Source organism: Schistocerca serialis, chromosome 2 (assembly GCF_023864345.2).
Source record: "Schistocerca serialis cubense isolate TAMUIC-IGC-003099 chromosome 2, iqSchSeri2.2, whole genome shotgun sequence".
NCBI classification, from domain to species: Eukaryota; Metazoa; Arthropoda; class Insecta; order Orthoptera; family Acrididae; genus Schistocerca; species Schistocerca serialis.
This window is the reverse complement of record NC_064639.1, coordinates 1,059,398,127-1,059,417,748: the sequence shown is the minus strand read 5'-3', so window position 1 is coordinate 1,059,417,748 and position 19,622 is coordinate 1,059,398,127. Positions and strand designations below refer to the sequence as shown.

At 43.9% G+C, this 19,622-nt stretch overlaps 1 protein-coding gene across 1 annotated transcript in view; it reads right to left on the bottom strand.

The window, feature by feature from the left end:
* The window catches only part of LOC126456623 (ras-related and estrogen-regulated growth inhibitor-like), a 165,138-nt gene that overhangs the window by 108,813 nt on the left and 36,703 nt on the right, over nt 1–19,622 (bottom strand). Inside the window, exon 3 of the mRNA XM_050092367.1 lies at nt 12,051–12,107. Coding sequence (XP_049948324.1) covers nt 12,051–12,107 — 57 coding nt within the window. The remainder of the gene's footprint in view (nt 1–12,050; nt 12,108–19,622) is intronic.

Below are 19,622 nucleotides of genomic sequence, written 5' to 3'. Positions count from 1 at the left end.
GAGCTCATTTTATTACTTCTCTTCAAATCACATTAATCATGGAATGGAAACACACAGCAACAGAACGTACCAGCGTGACTTAAAACACTTTGTTACAGGAAATGTTCAAAATGTCCTCCGTTAGCGAGGATACATGCATCCACCCTCCGTCGCATGGAATTCCTGATGCGCTGATGCAGCCCTGGAGAATGGCGTATTGTATCACTGCCGTCCACAATACGATCACGAAGAGTCTCTACATTTGGTACCGGGGTTGCGTAGACAAGAGCTTTCAAATGCCCCCATAAATGAGAGTCAAGAGGGTTGAGGTCAGGAGATTGTGGAGGCCACGGAATTGGTCCGCCTCTACCAATCCATAGGTCACCGAATCTGTTGTTGAGAAGCGTACGAACACTTCGACTGAAATGTGCAGGAGCTCCATCGTGCATGAACCACATGTTGTGTCGTACTTGTAAAGGCACATGTTCTAGCAGCACAGGTAGAGTATCCCGTATGAAATCATGATAACGTGCTCCATTGAGCGTAGGTGGAAGAAACTAAAATGAGCTCTAACATGGAAAGTAAGCGTTTCCGGACACATGTCCACATAACATCTTTTCTTTATTTGTGTGTGAGGAATGTTTCCTGAAAGTTTGGCCGTACCTTTTTGTAACACCCTGTATAACATACAGTGTGGTCACGAACAACACCGAGCGAGGTGGCGCAGTGGTTAGCACACTGGACTCGCATTCGGGAGGACGACGGTTCAATCCCGTCTCCGGCCATCCTGATTTAGGTTTTCCGTGATTTCCCTAAATCGTTTCAGGCAAATGCCGGGATGGTTCCTTTGAAAGGGCACGGCCGATTTCCTTCCCATTCCTTCCCTAACCCGAGCTTGCGCTCCGTCTCTAATGACCTCGTTGTCGACGGGACGTTAAACACTAACAACCACCACCACGAACAACATTAAGGCGTAGCGCTTTGTGTCGATCCTGTGTAAATCTGATGGTTGCGAGCAAATAGCTTCATACAAGAGTCTTGTTGTTAGCTATACAGCTGCTTAAAGAGGGAGTTATTTCGATATTTGTGGAATTCATGAGTGTACCCTTTTAACATGTTGCTCGTAAAAGCTATTAAACTTTGATGAGTCAAATGTAAAAGACGCAGGATTTCGCGATTTGATTCTGATATGGGATTGGCTATGATGTCCCTCAGTCAGCCGACAGTACATTCGCGTGTACTTTCTAGGTTTTACCATGTTCGGATGCATGTATTAGGAGCTGTGATAGATGTGATAATTTTTCAGAATTATTGGTTAAACTTAACTGTAGAAAGCCGAAAAGTTAACGCGAGTGTGTGTGAAAGACGTGAACGCAAAATTTCGGTTTTTTGTGTTGACGCTGTGACCTTTGAATAGCCAAAACCCGCGTGGCGCTTTGTGCAAGTCGGGACCGAGAAGTAAACGTTCAAAGAGATCGAGCTGTGAAATGTTTGAGCGACCATTCTGTCACAGACAATGTTTCTGTAATCTTTCTTGGGACAGGTTTCTTGTATACGATAAGCTGGCTATTACGAGTGACTGTGATTCTACATGAAACTGTTTCAGATTAACACGGGCCTGGCAGTCTTTTGCACCAAACACGTAACACTGTAATGAAGTGACAACTCACAAACTGTCAATTCCTCAATAGCTCAGTTACCATGGACACTAAAATCCTTAACGCAACCTGTAGATACAATTAGTGCGGCTGGTTCTGTTACAGCTTGTCCAGTCCAGCAACATTGATTTGTTTACGGCAGGAAAGGCGTGTGTTCGACCTGCAGAAGACGAGAAGAACACTGCCTGGTGAGTGGACATTTCTACTGTACAAACCATGAATCGGACTGTCGCTATTTCATATATAGATAACGCTTAACTCTTGCTTGAAAAATTTATGAAGTGAATTATATGACTTAGGAACCACGTACACAGGAGGGGTTGTCAAATGATCTTTGCCTATAAACGGCAGCGTCAACCGTGCTGTACTTAGCTTTCAGTAAGTCCTCCTGCTATCGCTTGGTGGTCTTCTCTGTAGCCACATTCCCAGGCATTGTTTTGAGTATTCAAAAGTTTTGGTAACATTTTCTAGAAGCAGCGATCTCGTAAACTATATAAAATCATTGAAAAAAAACAGTCTATATCACGATGTTATCTTACTGAAACGACTGGTTTCGGCATAGGCTTAGGCCATCTTCAGACAGCACCATCAACTGAGTTGACTGTGGGTAGGGTAGTGAGTGTTCTCACTCGCCACCCGTTCGACAACCTCCACTTTAACGAATCGACACCATCCCTTCCGGTAAAAATTCCGACGGTTTTGGACAGTACTCGGAATGCTCAGCATTTGCACCACATAATTTTTCTCTGGCTTTCTACTGCTGTGCCGGCCTGGGTGGCCGATTGGTTCTAGGCGCTACAGTCTGGAACCGCGCGACCGCTACGGCCGCAGGTTCAAATCCTGCCTCGGGCATGGATGTGTGTGAAGTCCTTAGGTTAGTTAGGTTTAAGTAGTTCTAAGTTCTAGGAGACTGATGATCTCAGAAGATAAGTCCCGTAGTGCTCAGAGCCATTTGAACCATTTCTACTGCTGTAGGTGATACGAAGAAAGTGTATTTGGAATTCAGTCAATTAATTGCCAGATTTTCACGATTCAGAAAACGCATTTCACTAACTTAAACCTTCCAGAAATTGTTGCTGACCTTTTCGATGAATATCACGAAGAGTAATGCCAGCCAAAACGTAGACATTGTCAGTCGGTGTCTTACGGTATCAATAAAAGTCCCGCCTACTTGCTTGGCAAGAGCAGATTTGCAGCACGCAGACAAGTATAACGTCCAACGGTGCAATGAAGTATTCTGGCTGATACTCTGAGTGTAGTCGGCTGGCCCTCCAACCACGCCCTGTGCTTTTTGGAATGATGTTACACGTCATTCTGTTGCCCTATGATATTAAGGTAGTTTATGAATCGTCAACACAACACCTCTTTAAAGGTAACTAATGTGTATTTAGTTATAAAGGGAAATACTTAGAATTTACTTTGAGTTTCAGTGTAGTTGCTTTGTTTCAGAGATGGAAGGAACAGACTTTTTGCAGGTTTGTCTTGTTGGAAGCTATGGATTTATGTAGTATGTCAGTTACTTACAATGCGATCAGCAGATTTCGTTAAGCCATTTGTGAGGCTCGTGTAATGATTAGATTATGGTAAAGGAATTGATTTAGCGATGTAAGCACATCGACGTTGTACAGCTCTTACGGTTCATTCAGTGAAACTGTTACGTTTGGTGTATAGCTACAGTCCTCACGGCTGTAGTGCCGCATATATTTTTAGGTGGTATTGGGCGAAACAGCATCGCTGCGATGGCTGTAACAAAAGACTACGCGCATACACTGATGGGCTAAAACATTATGACTACCTGCTTAATAATTTGTTTTTCCATCATTGGAACGAAATACGTCACCGATTCCGACAGTTTGTTGGTAGATTTGTGGAGACATGTAGCACTGGATGTCTACACACAAGTCATGTAATTAATGTAAACAACGAGCCGCTGAGTTGTGTAGGCGGTGATGGTGCTCGGTAGCGACCAAGATGGGTTCCATAGTACACTACTGGCCATTACAATTGCTACACCAAGAAGAAATGCAGATGATAAGCAGGTATTCATTGGACAAATACATTATACTAGAACTGACATGTGATTATATTTTCACGCAATTTCGGTACATAGATCCTGAGAAATCAGTACCCAGAACAACTACCTCTGGCCCTAATAACGGCCTTCATACGCCTGGGCATTGAGTCAAACAGAGCTTGGATGGCGTGTACAGGTACAGCTGCCCATGCAGCTTCAACACGATACCACAGTTCATCAAAAGTAGTGACTGGCGTATAGTGACAAGCCAGTTACTCGACCACCGTAGACCAGACGTTTTCAGTTTGTGAGAGACATGGAAAATGTGCTGGCCAGGGCAGCAGTCGAACATTTTCTGTATCCAGAAAGGACCGTACAGGACCTGCAACATGCGGTCGTGCATTATCCTGCTGAAATGTAGGGTTTCGCAGGGATCGAATGAAGGGTAGAGCCACGGGTCGTAACACATCTGAAATGTAACGTCCACTGTCCATAGTGCCATCAATGCGAACGAGAGGCGACCGAGACGTATAACCAATGGCACCCCATACCATCACGCCGGGTGATACGCCAGTATGGCGATGACGAATACACGCTTCGAATGTGCTTTCACCGCGATGTCACCAAGCATGGATGCGACCATCATGATTCTGTAAACAGAACCTGGATTCGTCAGAAAAAATGACGTTTTGTTATTCGTGCACCCAGGTTCGTCGTTGAGTACACCATAGCAGGCGCTCCTGTCTGTGATGCAGCTTCAAGGGTAACCGCAGCCATGGTCTCCGAGCTGATAGTCCATGCTGCTGCAAACGTCGTCGAACTGTTCGTGCAGATAGTTGTTGTCTTGCAAACGTCCTCATCTGTTGACTCAGGGATCGAGACGTGGCTGCACGATCGGTTACAGCCATTCGGATGAGATGCCTGTCATCTCGACTGCTAGTGATACGAGGCCGTTGGGATCCAGCACGGCGTTCCGTATTACCCTCCTGAACCCATAGATTCCATATTCTGCTAACAGTCATTGGATCTCGACCAACGCGAGCAGCAATGTCGCGATACGATAAACCGCAATTGCGATAGGCTACAATCCTACCATTAACAAAGTCGTAAACGTGATGGTACGCATTTCTCCTCCTTACACGAGGCATCACAACAATGTTTCACCAGGCAGTGCTGGTCAACTGCTGTTTGTGTATGAGAAATCGGTTGGAAACTTTCCTCATGTCAGCACGTTGTATGTGTCGCCACCGGCGCCAACCTTGTGTGAATGCTCTGAAAAGCTAATCATTTGAATATCACAGCATCTTCTTCCTGTCGGTTAAATTTCGCGTCTGTAGCACGTCATCTTCGTGGTGTAGCAATTTGAATGGCCAGTAGTGTATTTACATCAGAGGAAATTGGCCGCCGAGACATCAACTTGAGTTCACTATGATGTTCCTCAATTCACTGTAGCACGGTTATGGCTCCGACACACGGACAATTCTAATGCCGAAAGATGACATCACCGTCGGAGGAGACATCAAACATCAAGGGATGCAGGTAGTTTTCAGCTGTCAGCATGTCTTAAATTACTACCACAGGTACCATGCAAGAGCAGGAGTATGTCTCCCATAGCATGATACTGCTCCTACCAGCATGCGTCCATGGCGCGCTGCGCGTTCCGAGCTGCCGTTCACCTCATGGCGGCGTTTGTTTAGATGACCATCGACCTAGCATAGCAAAAATATGTTTCATCCGAAGAGCAGACACGTTTCCATTTACTGACAGCCGAATCCTGGTGGTCCCGTGCCCACTGTAATCGTAATTGACGGTACCGTTGGGTCAACATGTGAACACGTAAGGGTGGTCTGCTGCGGAGCTCCATCTTCAACAATGTACGATGAACGATGTGCGCCGCGCAGAGTGGCCGCGCGGTTAGAGGCGCCGTGTCACTGACTGCGGGGCCCCTCCCGGCGCAGGTTAGAGTCCTCCTTCGGGCATGGGTGTGTGTGTGTTGTTCTTAGCATCAGTTAGTTTAAGTAGTGTGTAAGTCTAGGGCCGATGACCTATGCAATTTGGTCGCTTAGAAATTCACACACATTTGAACATTTGAACGATGTGCTCCGAAACACTCGTGTGTTCGGCAGAATTGTGCTCTTTCGGCAGGGATGCCACAGATCACCATCTATCTTACTTTACGGAGTAGGCAAACCTCCGAACCCCACGTTCTGGGAAGAGTCGTGGACATGCAACCATTTAGCACCCAGTGGTAGTTTCACTGTCCTTGTTCCTCTTTCTGTAGATGCCCAAGACAGTAGCACGTGAACATTCGACAGCTTCTCCGTTTTCGAGATATTCGTTCACAGGCTCTGCGTAATAATAATCTGCCCTTTGCGATGGTCGCTTACTCAATGGATTTCCGCATTGGCAGCCCATAACTTCGACCGTGTGATCCTACGTCCAGGTCTACTTTTCTTACATATTTTTGTTACTGCGTCACGTGTCCGCAACGCCAGCAGCCGGAATCCAACGTTGTGGTGGGCAGTGGTCTCACTGGTTTGGCTAATCAGTGTATGTGAGCGTAGAGTGGACCAAAACATGTCAGATGAGCAATGCCGCCAGTCGATTTCCGCATACCAAGTCGAGCTAGGTAGGGGTCAGCTACTCAATAACGTTTATACAGCAGTCTTCTGCATTGGCAGGCCTCAGAGATATGGGCCTTTCGTGGTGTACGTAGTTGGAAGAAATGCTTCGGCACAACAGGTAATACTGAACCGGTATAAATACTTGTTGTGTACTGCTTCATACACAACGAAAAGGGGAGGTGGGATACAGAGTGGTGCAGCAGCTGTCATCGGGGGGAATCTGCTCAGGAGCAGAAATGATCAGCGAACACGTAAATACAGTAAACAGAAGTTTTAATTATAACTTTCGCCAAGCACAGTAAATAAACTTTACAAAAGAACAAACAACAATAAAGTCAAGCGATCACAAGAAGTAACTAACGAGCATTTAGTATGAGCCCCCCCCCCTCCCCCCACTACTAATGCACGAGCGAACTCTCGAAGACTAAGACTGAAGACTGTGGAAGATTGTCTCTGAGACTGGGCCATGTAGCTGTTGATGGCCATCCTATATCGCAACGTAAGAGGGCGCTCGTAGTCGAAGCCACTGAAGGCGTTGCCTAGCAGGCGACCGTAACTGGATCAGCTGGGTATCCGCGCTGCCGCTTTCGGTGCCTGTCAAACGTACGTCTCCTTTCCCAACTATGAGGCACTGGTGAGGGTGAAAACTGGCAACACTATGTGTGAAAGGAGGACTACGCTTATTGTCGGATCCGCGTGGTCATGCAAGCAGCCAACTTGAGAACTGTCATCCGCTAACTGCAGTCCTACTGCTGGCGCAAAGTCCGCCGCTGTGGAATTAGCGCCTTCCAGCTGGAGGGCCACACTGGGACCCCTTCAGCCTTAGTCAGCCTTCTGACCTGGAGGGCAGCTGGTCGAGACAGGGCTGTGCAGCCGCTCAACTACCCCTGCCTTGGTGGGCATATTGACGCTATTCGTCCTCGCAAGAGCAGCAATGCAGAGGGTTGCCTTCCTGCGCAAGAATCACGGTAGGTTTCCGTGTCTAACGGCGCGCCCTGTCATCAGCTGCACCGCCACACCAAGATGGTACACGCTGTATCAAAGTCTCCACACATCAGCATTCCTGCTCAACTGCTTCACCTTACGAAGCATCTATACAGCGCTAGAACAGGTGCGTATGAAATGGCCATGTGGTTCGGGGGCGGGCGGGGGACCAAGATGTTAATGCTTAGTTCCTATATTAGCTAGGAACCTGGTAAAAGGTTTTTCGTTTAGCCCGGACCAGCTGCCATTTGTATAGCCATTCGGACATCTTCCTTACTGCCGCCATGTTACACTGTAATAAGAAAGATTAGAACGACAAACTGGAGCTAGTGATCAGGCAAATTGACGAATTTAATTTCTTTTGCAAAAGATTTTAATTGGACTGAAATTAATACTCAGCTAATGGCACTATTTTCATGTACACCGTTCGGATTTTAAGGACATAAACAATTACCCACGTTCGGATTTTACGTGCAAAGACAGTCTGCCTGAAAGAATTCCGTACTGAAGCGAGACTGATGGTTAAAATCTGGTCCACGTCTGTGTTGGATCTTGATCTTAAACTTTTGGTCCACCGGTGCATCGGACCTTGATCTAAGATAAGTTTTAACTGTTTGAATAAACGTTGCTTCGTTTGGATTTTAAGAGCAAAAAACAAGATTTTCTGGGAGCTCTTTGAAGCGTGCCACTTCTATATTTTAAACTTGTACCAGTCGGCTCAAACTTGGCGCTAAGGCAGACAAATGGATGAAGTCAAAACTAAGTTTTTCTCCCAACAATCTTTATCCTTTATTGAGATACGATGGTTTGTAGTCGAGTTAAACGTAACGCGTAAAATTCGTTCACACGTGCGTAGAACACGCGGAAAACGGTTCAAATGAATCAGATAAATAGAAAGTGCATTTTTACGGTAAAATTAAAAACTCCCCCGCAAAAATCTAGGTTTATTCGGATTTTACGTGCGAACAACACGTTTTTGGTGAATTTATGTAAGCGAGCCGCTTAATATGTTTCAAACTTGTGCGCATCGGTTCATATTTTGCAGAAATGTGGAAAAATGCATGTAATTAATGGTTTTCCTGTTTTGCAGTGAAAGCCGTATCCATTGTCACAATATATGCAACATGGTTCCAAAGCTCCTATCATTTCTCGAAGATTTAAGTGGTGCATGAACTATGTACACTACCGGAATGAAAAATGCTCCTATCGTAGCACACAAAAAGGCGAATGTGCCCCAGCCAAAGTTGGTGATGTAAAGAAGGAAACTAACTTTTCGATTTATTTTCAAAGACATTTAAATCAAAACATTTTGACATTTTCTTGCTTTCGTACGAGTTAAACCTAGCTCCCCAGCAGCTTCACCACACATAGTAAGCAAAATTGGCCTATAATATCATATGACTGAAGAGCATAAGCGTAACGGGTAAAAAAGTTTTTCTGGGGGGATAAAATTTCCTGGGGGGAAACGCGAATATGTTTTGCCGCGCGGGTTAGCACCTTATCACGGGGCGCCTTGTCACGGTCCGCGCGGCTCCCTCCGTCGGAGGTTCGAGTCCTCCCTCGGGCATGGGTGCGTTTGTTGCCCTTAGCGTAAGTTAGTTAGATTAAGTAGTAGGTATGCTAAGGGACCGATGACCGCAGCGGTTTGGTCCCATAAGACCTTACCACAAATTTCCAATTTTTTTTTCAAGATGTTTTGATTTAAAAGACTTTGTTTGGAGCTTCCAGATGAGTTGAAAAGCTAGTTCCCAGTTTTTACATCCTTAAATGAGGCCAGGACATATTCGTCCCTTTTTTGTTCTACGACAGGAGCATTTTGATTTCTGGCGGTGAATATACTTCATGTGCCACTTTAAATCTTCGAAATTCCTGAGCTAATTAAACTGCACACAATTCGGCGGACCTAAACCAACGACTTCCATCCGAAGGCTGGTTTGATTCAGCTTTCCTTGCTACTTCATCCTTCAGAATCCTCTGCATAGCTATTGCAACCTACATTCATTTAAACCGGCTTAGTACACTGAAGTACAGGTCTCTCTTTACAATTTTTACCCCATACCCGCACACACACTCTTCCCCTCATTACCAGTTATCCTATCGTCGCCTTTATTCAAGTTGCGCCATAAATTTTTTTCTCTCCGATTAGCTTCAATAACTCTTCATTAGTTTACCAATACCGCCCCGTCATCTTTAGTACTTCTCTGTAGCACACTTTTTAAAAAGTTTCTATTCTTTTCCTGACTGTATTGTTCATCATCAACGCTGCACTGCGCACAAGGCTACAGTCCACACAGATACCTTCAGAGAACAGTTCCAAACACTTCACTTCGAGTTTCACAAATGTCCATTTTTACAAAGTATGCTTTTTGTATCGTCCCTACTTCGACCATAGGCAGTTATTTTGCTGCCTAAATAGCAAAACCTTTCTACTACTTTTAGTAGCTAATTTGCTAATCTAATAGTGTCAGCATCACTTATTTTGATTCGACTAAATTCAATAATATTTATTTTACTTTTGTTTTTGGCTTTGAAAGATACTGACCATTCTGTTTAACTAATCGTCGAAGTTATTTGTCGTCTGTGACAGTACACAGTGACCGACAAATCTAAAAAAAATAAAAAATAAAAATAAAAAAAATGAAAAAATCGCTGCTTCAGCTTCTATTTTCTTTCCAGATTTCAACTTCATTTTCCCTTACTGCTTGCTCAATGTACAGATTCTGTAAAATGTTAGGTATATCTCATTCATAGCATTGAATACATTGTCACTTCAAGCATAAGTCTGCGGAGCTGCAGCAGCTTGCCAACTTCGTCCGAATTGGATGGCACTGCCCCTGCCTCGGTGTCAAAAATGTCAAAGGAAACTAATATTTTTTTCTTTTCGCCTCCTACCTGTTAACCAGTCTGCATTTTTAAAATATTTTTCCTGCTATCTTTTGGAGTATCCGTAAAATCAGAACAGTAAGTAAATTCTGACGTTCTTTCGAGGACAATACTCAAGGGATCTATTGCTTTATACTTCTTTCTCGTTGAAGCTGTGTTCAGCAATAACTGTTTTACAGATACTAATCGAATCTTTACTGAAACATAAATTTAATTTCTCAAGTCAGTATTAACCATACGAACATTTTCTTTACTAAAAGACCAGAGAGACATGTAGATAGATTTTTTTCTGCTTAAGGCTAAAGTCAAACAGCTAACGTGAACGCTGCAAAAATTGTCACTGAAGTGTCTATAAATCGATATTTGACTAGCAAATTATTCCACGAAAGCATTCATAGCTTCGGTGAGGTGGCAATCAAAAATATGCGTAAGATCTCGAAGAACCTAAAAAGTACGAAGCAGAATACGCAAATATGTAATAGTTCAATGAATATCGGAATATTTGCTATAACAGATGTGCTTCAAGGACTAAATTTCTCCTACTACTAATTAACAAAGCTGTCAGCCTGTGATATAAAAGTAAATCTTTACTGCGAACAAGTGACAAGCAAGTTGTCAAAAATTAAAGTCTAAGTTGTTCAGGTGCAGAATTTATTTACAACATAATCGATTATAATAAACACACTGAAGCGTTTGTGTTTTCCTGTACCCGCTGCTTTTTACTTTAACTGTTTAGAATATTGACTGCAGCTTGCCAACAGTAGAAGTGACAAATAAGGTACGACATTACCCATAAACTACGATGAAGGGTTCTCATTATCTACGGTGAAAGAAAGCGAAGTAAAGCGGATAAAATCTCTGCCTACGGCCGCCACAGCTTCGTTAAGAGTAGATGCTTCGTTCGGTGTATCGCCATCCTGATTTCTGTACCTACCGCCTCTAACAAGGCAGACGTAATCCCACAACTGAATGAGGCTTGAAGGACGAACGGGTGAGTTATTATTTACGCCAGTATTCCACGAACTGCCTCCGGCAGCGTTGGTCTCTTAACAGCGGGAGACTTAACACCGGACTTTCTCTCCCTTGTATAGCGGAATTCCTCGAACTGCTGTTATTGTGCCAACTCTCAATCTCCTCTTGGTCTCCTCGAGAAAGGTTAAGGAGGAATCATAGAATTTGAACGAAACTATATATTAAAATATTTCCGGAAATAAATTGTAATTAGTGCTAGCATGGATAGATTTTGTTTATATAGCGACATCCTCTTACCCATGTCCATAAACAACAAGATACCGGTACATTTCGAATCGTATTGGGAAGGATTACCTTTGTCACATATAGTGTAAATTCAGAAACGGCTTGTGACCTCTTGTTCATATGACATCACTGTGTATATTCTTCAGTCGAAGGTTTCGTGGTTTTGGTAATAATAATAATAAAAAAGAATGAAACATCTTCTCACATACATGAACGATTCATATGCTAGTAAAACAAAGGTAAATCAGTGAAATCGAACAACATTTCGGCACCACAGTCTTGAATTCCAGGAAACCAGCAGATGCATTCATTTTTTTAAAAGAAAAGAAAGTTGTAGGCAGAACCTGCGGGAAGTACAAACCAAAAATTTTCAACGAAAATATTGACCTAAAAGCTCTATACTGTTGTAAGACCTGCGTAATCCGTCTGTTATGTTTCCAATTAGTAACTCTGTATTTACTGGAATGGTGCTCAGTTACAACGGAAAACAAAGAGTATTTTTTCAAGTATCTGTGCAGGAATGTATTAACTTCCTTGTTAAATTATTTTCCTTACAATAGCTAAATATACAGCTTGAAATGAGCATGTGATCTACCTCGAAAAAGAATAAAACAATCTGAATGTTATTTACGTGAAGTATTAGTCACTTACCAGTATCAGACCGATATTCGCCTATATATCGCCTGGTCAGGTAGCGGACAGTCAAGGCTGAAACATAATAAAGTATCGTTTCAAAACGTGATATAATATAAAGAGCTACAATCAGGCAACAGATAGATTTCCTAGAACGGCGAAAGGGTGTAACAGACCAAAGTCACTTAGAGACAGAAATATTAGAAAGTATCACCCATAGTCTAGAGCAATAAAATTCAGGTGAAAGGAATAAATTGTACACAGATGTGAGCAAAGACTCTCCTGACAACGTATATTACATTTCTGACCGTTAAATTGCAGTATCAGGCAGGATAGCAAATAAAGAAGCTTCGCTTATTATGCATGTGAAGATCACTAAGAAGAATACATGATCAAATTTGTATGCGGCTTGGATGCGACTTCGCTAGTTGCAGTGGACATCAAAGTTCCATGGAAACTGCCTTGACTAAAGATGCTCTCTTTACATATGAACAAAACCCAAAGAAATAATGTTACGCTATCTGACTATCGTCAGGAATAATTGATCACAGACACTCATGCATAACGCAATGGAAATTCTCTTGTAATCTGAAATGGTCTACTATTCACTACGGTGACCCGGGAATATAGCGCTATCACGGAACATAATAATGAGGCGACAAAACACGAGCTACATAGAAACTCTGGAAGCAAACTCACCTTCCTAAATCTGCAAATGATTTACTAATACTAAGAAAGACTTGTTATATGAATTAATTGCTCGGAGCAAAAGCGGCTTCAATTGAACCATCAACCGAATTAAAGAATATACTTGTAGTTACCTCTGCATAAGACGTTGGAGCAAGACTTATGGTTACTCCGTACTGTCATCACTTTTCATTTAAATTGATGAAAGTAACGAAGTAACAAGGAAGACACAAGATTTACTTTTAGTTTCGGGAATATTATTAGGTCTCAAAATGCACAAGGATTCTACAGAGAACAGTCAGATTAATGTCGCATGATTCACGTGGTATCCTCAGCACAGAGATACAAACACGTGTTCCATAACGTGGATCTGAAAACAAACGTCGTATCGGCCTGCTACATCCGATCTCAAATCAGAATCATAGCCAAACAAAGCGTGGTCCGTGACTATCATCCTGATAGTCGTTCGATAACATAGCCTAAGCAAGCACACTGTTGTAATATAGCTCATAAGCTAGTAAAATAAAGACGGGTGTGATTTGTCCTTTTCTCCAAGAACTGGGCTCGGTTTTCTGTTCTAGAAATCTACGATAGATTATAGTTAGAAGAGGAGCTAACTCAACTGCGAATTCGCAGGGATTCCATCGGGCCCTGGAGCTATGTTCAATTTTAATGATTTCAGCTGTTTCGCAACACCATTGACACTAATACTTATTTCATTCATCTTTTCAATGGTACGAGAGTTAAATTGGGGAAAAGCCTCCAAAGATCTCCAAAATGCAAATTGGCCAGTTAACCACTTCCCCCAGCCGCCTCGGTTGTATAAGAAAAATCCAGTGTCTGAGAAACGTTTGGAGATCTTTATTACACCTCATAGCTAGGACTAACAAGCTCCAAGGCAGAAGCGATTTAGATAAAGATCTTTGAGATTGTATCTGTTCGCTTGTTGCTGTGGGAGGAGACATGACTTAGGAAAAATCATCTTCACCCTCTGCAAAAATTTAAAAAAAGCCAATAATTAGCGGTTTCTTTTTTTCAGAGACACAGGTTTCTTAACTCTTGGCCTAGTCCAGCATGAGTTTGTGCTGTCGTGTGGGAGAGGAAATTTAATCCCTCTAGAGCCATGTGATTGGCTCAAGATGGAGTGAAAGCAGTGCCGTTCGTGCACTTTGAGGGAAAACAGATTTTTTTTTTTTTTTTTTTTTTTTTTTTTTTTTTTTTTTTTTTTTTTTTTTTTTTTTTTTTTTTTTTTCTGGAGAGGTGCGAGTCACTCGGTTGCGGGACTTTGGTCTAGTAAGCACTTCTGGTCGAAATTCTGGCATGTGTGGTTGGTTCTTGGGACCTGTCCTGAGGCTGACTTCACTTGCGAGTGGTTTGGACTCAGGAGCCTATGGTAAAGTTCTTACTGTACCGGCAGTGTGACATCCAATGTCTCGGACTGCTCATTTGCCGAGGGCACACTTATTCGTTTTTGGTTTACCAGTCTTGACGTTTGGTATCCTTGTGTGCTCTGTCGTATAAATGAGCCAAAATGGTGCTTGGTACGATCAGCGAATGGGTGTCACTCACTGAAATCTACCGTGATTTCAGGGCTCTGGTAGAGAGTAGATTGCGATCCTTCTGCCCGACCACTAGGCCATGAGATTTTTGCATTGCTGTCGTGGCTGCTATGGATTCATAGTTGCTGCCTTCACATGTCCCCTCCACCGTACACATCTCGCCAGCTGCAAGTTACATCACCGCACGAAGAAAACAGGGTAACGTACTGCCGCACTCTCATTGTCAGGGTGTGCAGACCTCAATCGCCACTTGCTCTCAGCTGCACCTCTGTAGAGAAACTTCAGTAGATTTTATCAGTCAAAGTCTGCTCAGCGTCAGATCAATTCAGATTGCATTATCCACATTTTTAGGGCCGCACGGGCCAGTACATACGCCGAATATCCTCTCGGTTCATGAGCTCCTCGATCTGCACTGTTCGGTGCGTCCCCGTCACCCGTAAGGTAAAGTCAGGACTGAATGTCTGGTGCCGAGCGCCGCGGGTTTCGAATCCGCACCAGACAGCATGGACCTCGATTACCACTAGAGGTCTCTGCAGCCGTCGCGCCGTAAGCCGTGGCTGCGTGGGCCACTGTGGATCACGTGGTCCCAGCGGCCAATACCGACGTAGCGTATCATCTATTTAAGCACCTGCCTTTTACTCAGCGAGGTCTCTCTTGGCAGGTCCCCGGACTCGTACACGCTCAGTGAACATTCGCGCGCCGGAGATCATCGCCATCAGTGTTTAGTGTGTGTGCATCGTTTTGTGTTTCGTGCAGTTACAACTCAACTGTTCCCATGTGCCGTCGCCGTGTTTTGTGCGCCGTGTCTCCAAGTGTTAGTGTTTTTTTCGTCCAACGTGAACGGCTTCTTGTTTGTTTTTTGTATCTCCATTTTTTGCCCGCCGTTTTTTGTATTGTATATATCACCTCTCTGTCATGTTTTTTGTTCCACTTAAGGCTGAAGAGCAGCGTACTATGCTGCTGACAGCCCGCCTGTATGAGTGTTTAAAATTACAATAAAGGAAAAAAAAAAAACCTCAGCGAGGCAGTCTGATATCCGCGTGAGTCTCTAGATATCTCACTTACAGATATCGTGCTTATTTCCTAGTTTCTGTGTCCGAGTGGACGTTTTTGATTTCGTGAGGTTTTCGCTTGTGACCCCATTGCTTCATGCGTGTTGCTGTTCTTGGTGTCTTGCTCAGTCGTCTGCCGTTGTGTGTCTCCATCTTTTCCCATTCGTCCATCTTGTTTGTTCGTGGGCCACTCCTGTTCAGTCCCGTTGCGCTTTCATTCATGGCCACCCTGCAACCATTCTGGTCGCGGTTACAACAGAATGCACCCCTGCAAAGAAGCACAGGCGGAAGGAGTATAGTGCTGCAATAACGTTGACAGGTGAATTTACCATGTTCAAAGATTCGTAGGTCAGTGCGCCCATGCAACGTTATGCCCCACCATACCGTAACACCTGGACAACGAAGTCGATCATGTTCGACAGTCTGCTTGGAGTACATGTCCACACCTCTATGTATGATGGTATGTAATTCACCCGGAAACAATCTCGAACATGAACGTTTTGGTGGTCCAGCTGTTGTGGCTAGGGAGGCATACTGTTGTAAGAGCGCACTGACATCCAAATCTTTGAGACACGTCACTAACCGGTTAACACTGTTGTGACGCCTTACTCCTTCCCATGCGCTGCTATTCAAAAGTGCATTCGGCCATAACTTCATTGTTATGGATGATAATGCGCAACCGCGTCAGACAGCGTCGGTAGAGGACCTCTTGGAACGAGGGGATATTCGGCGAATGGACTGGGTTGCCCATTACTCCGTTTGAACCCCGTCGAGCACGTTTGGGATTCGTTGTATCGATGCACTTCAGCACGTCCTCATGCACCATCGACCACCCAGCTGTTGTCAAACGCGCTAGTGGAGGAATGGAACGTCCTGTCACAAGAACTGCCTACTAATCATGTGGTCAGCTTGGGAGCACGTTGAAGAGCATCTGTGACAAACACACCTTATTGAGAACCGCGTCCTGCCTTCTGTAGTGTCCACGGGGGCATCATAAATCGCGGATACCGTAACGTAGTTACTACCATTGCATAAAATTGTTATTTCTATTCGCATAATTGCGTTTTTCTTTCAAAACTTTCTGTACTGTTCGTACCAGTTCTTTCTGAGGCCCAAGTTTCATTGAGCTATGATACTTCGCAGTGCGTATTTTAGATGTATATTTTGTAATACCTTTAAAACATTTCTTCATCTACATCTACATCTACATCTACATACATACTCCGCTAGCCACCAAGCGGTGTGTGGCGGAGGGCACAATTCGCGCCAATGTCATATTTCCCCCCCTCAGTTCCACTCGCAGATCGCGCGAGGGAAAAACGACTGTCTGAACGCCTCAGTGCGAACTCTTATTTCCCTTATCTTTGAATGGTGATCACTGCGCAATTTTAAAGTTGGTAGTAATAATATATGCTCTACATCCTCGGTGAAGATCGGATTTCGGAATTTAGTGAGCAGCCCCTTCTGTTTAGCGCGCCGTCTATCTGCAAGTGTGTCCCACCCCAAACTTTCTATGAGATTTGTAACGCTCTCGCGATGGATAAATGTACCAGTCACGAATCTTGCCGCTCTTCTTTGGACCTTCTCAATCTCTTGAATCAGACCCAACTGGTAAGGGTCCCATACAGACGAACAATACTCCAAGACTGGACGAACTAACGTATTGTAAGCCATTTCCTTTGTTGAAGTACTGCATCGCTTCAGGATTCTACCAATAAACCGCAATCTAGAGTTCGCCTTATCAGTTACTTGTGTAATCTGGTCATTCCAGCTGAGATCAAAAAATGGTTCAAATGGCTCTGAGCACTATGAGACTTAACTTCTAAGGTCATCAGTCCCCTAGAACTTAGAACTACTTAAACCTAACTAACCTTAGGACATCACACACATCCATGCCCGAGGCAGGATTCGAACCTGCGACCGTAGCGGTAGCGCGGTTCCAGACTGAATCACCTAGAACCGCTCGGCCACAGCGGCCGGCAACACTAATGAGAACCTTGACCTGCCTTTTGCAATGTCCAGACGACCATTCTAAATAACGTTGGCTGGTGGGACTATTTAATTGATTGGGAATCTTACCATAATTTTACTGTTCTTTACAACGTTTATTTTCTCAAAACAGACATAAATTATGCTTAACAAGTTATTGGTTGAATACCGTATACAACTAACAGGTCATTTAAGACAACACTGGACAAGGGTCCTGGGTGGCAGAGACAGTTTAAGTAGTGGAGTGAGTCAAGTACTCTGGCCCTAAAAGTGTGGATGACGCAATCTAATTGATCTGACGCTGAGCAGACTTTGACTGATCAAATCTACTGAAGTTTCTCTACATAGGTGCAGCTGAGTGCAAGTGGCGATTGAGGTCTGCACACCCTGACAATGCCAGAGCGATAATACGTTCCAGATTGTAGCGCCTAGAACTGCTCGGCCACTACGGCCGGCATCTGAGATCATTTCGAATAGTCACACCCAGATACTTGACGGACGTTACCGCTTCCAAAGACTGGGCATTTATTTTGTACTCGTACATTAGTGGGGATTTTCGCCTTGTTATACGCAGTAGGTTACACTTACTAACATCGAGAGACAACTGCCAGTCATTACACCACGCATTTATTTTCTACAAATCCTCATTGATGTGTACACAACTTTCGTGTGATACTACTTTCCTGTAGACTACAGCATCATCGGCAAACAGTTTAAGGCCGATGTCAATACCATCAACCAGATCGTTTATGTAAATCGTAAAAAGCAGAGGACCTATTACGCTGCAGTGGGGCACACTTGAAGTTACGCTTGTTTCTGTTGAAGTGACCCCGTTCAGGACGACATACTGCTCCCTGTCTGTTAGAAAACTTTCTATCTAACCGTGCATATGTCATCGCATAGACCGTAAGCGTGCACTTTTTGTAGCAAGCGACAGTGCGGAACTGAGTCGAACACGTTTCGAAAGTCGAGAAATATGGCATCAACCTGGAAGCGATATCTAGAGCCTGTTGTATTTCATGCACAAAGAGGGCCAGCTGTGTCTCGCATGACCGCTGTTTCCTAAAACCGTGCTGGTTTCTGCAGATGAGTTTCTCAGAGTCTAGAAAGGTCATTATTCTTACTGAAGAAGATACCGTTAGTGGTATCGAAACGTGGTCAAGGCTTATTACAATAAAGTTTATGTAACCGATTGGCTATATACATCATATAATGAAACACATATATATATAACGGAAGCAAATCCTAATTCTGGAAATTGAAAATTTTTGTTATTAGAAACCTTGCGCAAACCCTTCGTATAAATGCCGTCTAAGAATTGGCAACCTTGCATAAACATTACGTAAACATACCGTCTAAGGTCGTAATTGCGATGGCGAGTCCACGCGAAGAAAGTACTTCTGAAGGGGAGCGTTCTGTAGTCCATTTCGTACTTCCTCAGAATGTACAACCATCGGAAGTATTAAATATGCTCTCGGGTGAGCAAACAATAAGCAGTAGTTGCACGAAACGAACGAGTTTTTACGCATGGCTGAAAAAGTTTAAAAGTGGCCTCAAACGCGTAACCGAAGAGACCCGCTCCGGGTGTCCCGTAGCGGTGACGAACTCCCCGATGAGGGCTCGTTTCTATTGACTTATGGAAGAATACTGACGACTTAAAATTGAACACATTGTAGGAAATGTCCAGTGAGCGTGGGCACAACTCGGTCTATCACTCCAAAGAAATTAAAATACGGTAACACTTCTGCAAGGTAGGTTCCAGAGATTTTAACGTTCATCGTAAAGAAGAGTAATTTCGCAATCACCCTGAGACAAAATAAAATTTCAACAGCAAAGATGATGAATGTTTGGGTCAATTGTCCTATAAAATCATGTTAATCATTCACCGTGTGAGTGCCTATTGCCACGGTTCGATATTTTTAATTGGGAGGACCAACGCACTGACTGTCTACAGCTTATACTGCTCGGGCACGATTGGGAAGCACGTCAAAAAACAGGGTACCCTCCGCCACGTACCGTACGGTGGCTTACGAAGTATCTATGTAATAATGCTCGATCTTATACATCACGGCTGACATTGCAAACAGCCGGCGAGGATAGTGGCGAGCTACTTATAGACCTTCGGAAGGCCGACCGCTGTGACCGAGCGGTTCTAGGAACTTCAGTCCGGAACCACGCGACTGATACAGTGGCACATTCGACTCCTGCCTCGGGCACGGATGTGTGTGATATCCTTAGGTTAGTTAGGTTTAAGTAGTTATAAGTTCTAGGGCACTGATGACCTCAAAAATTACGTCCCGTAG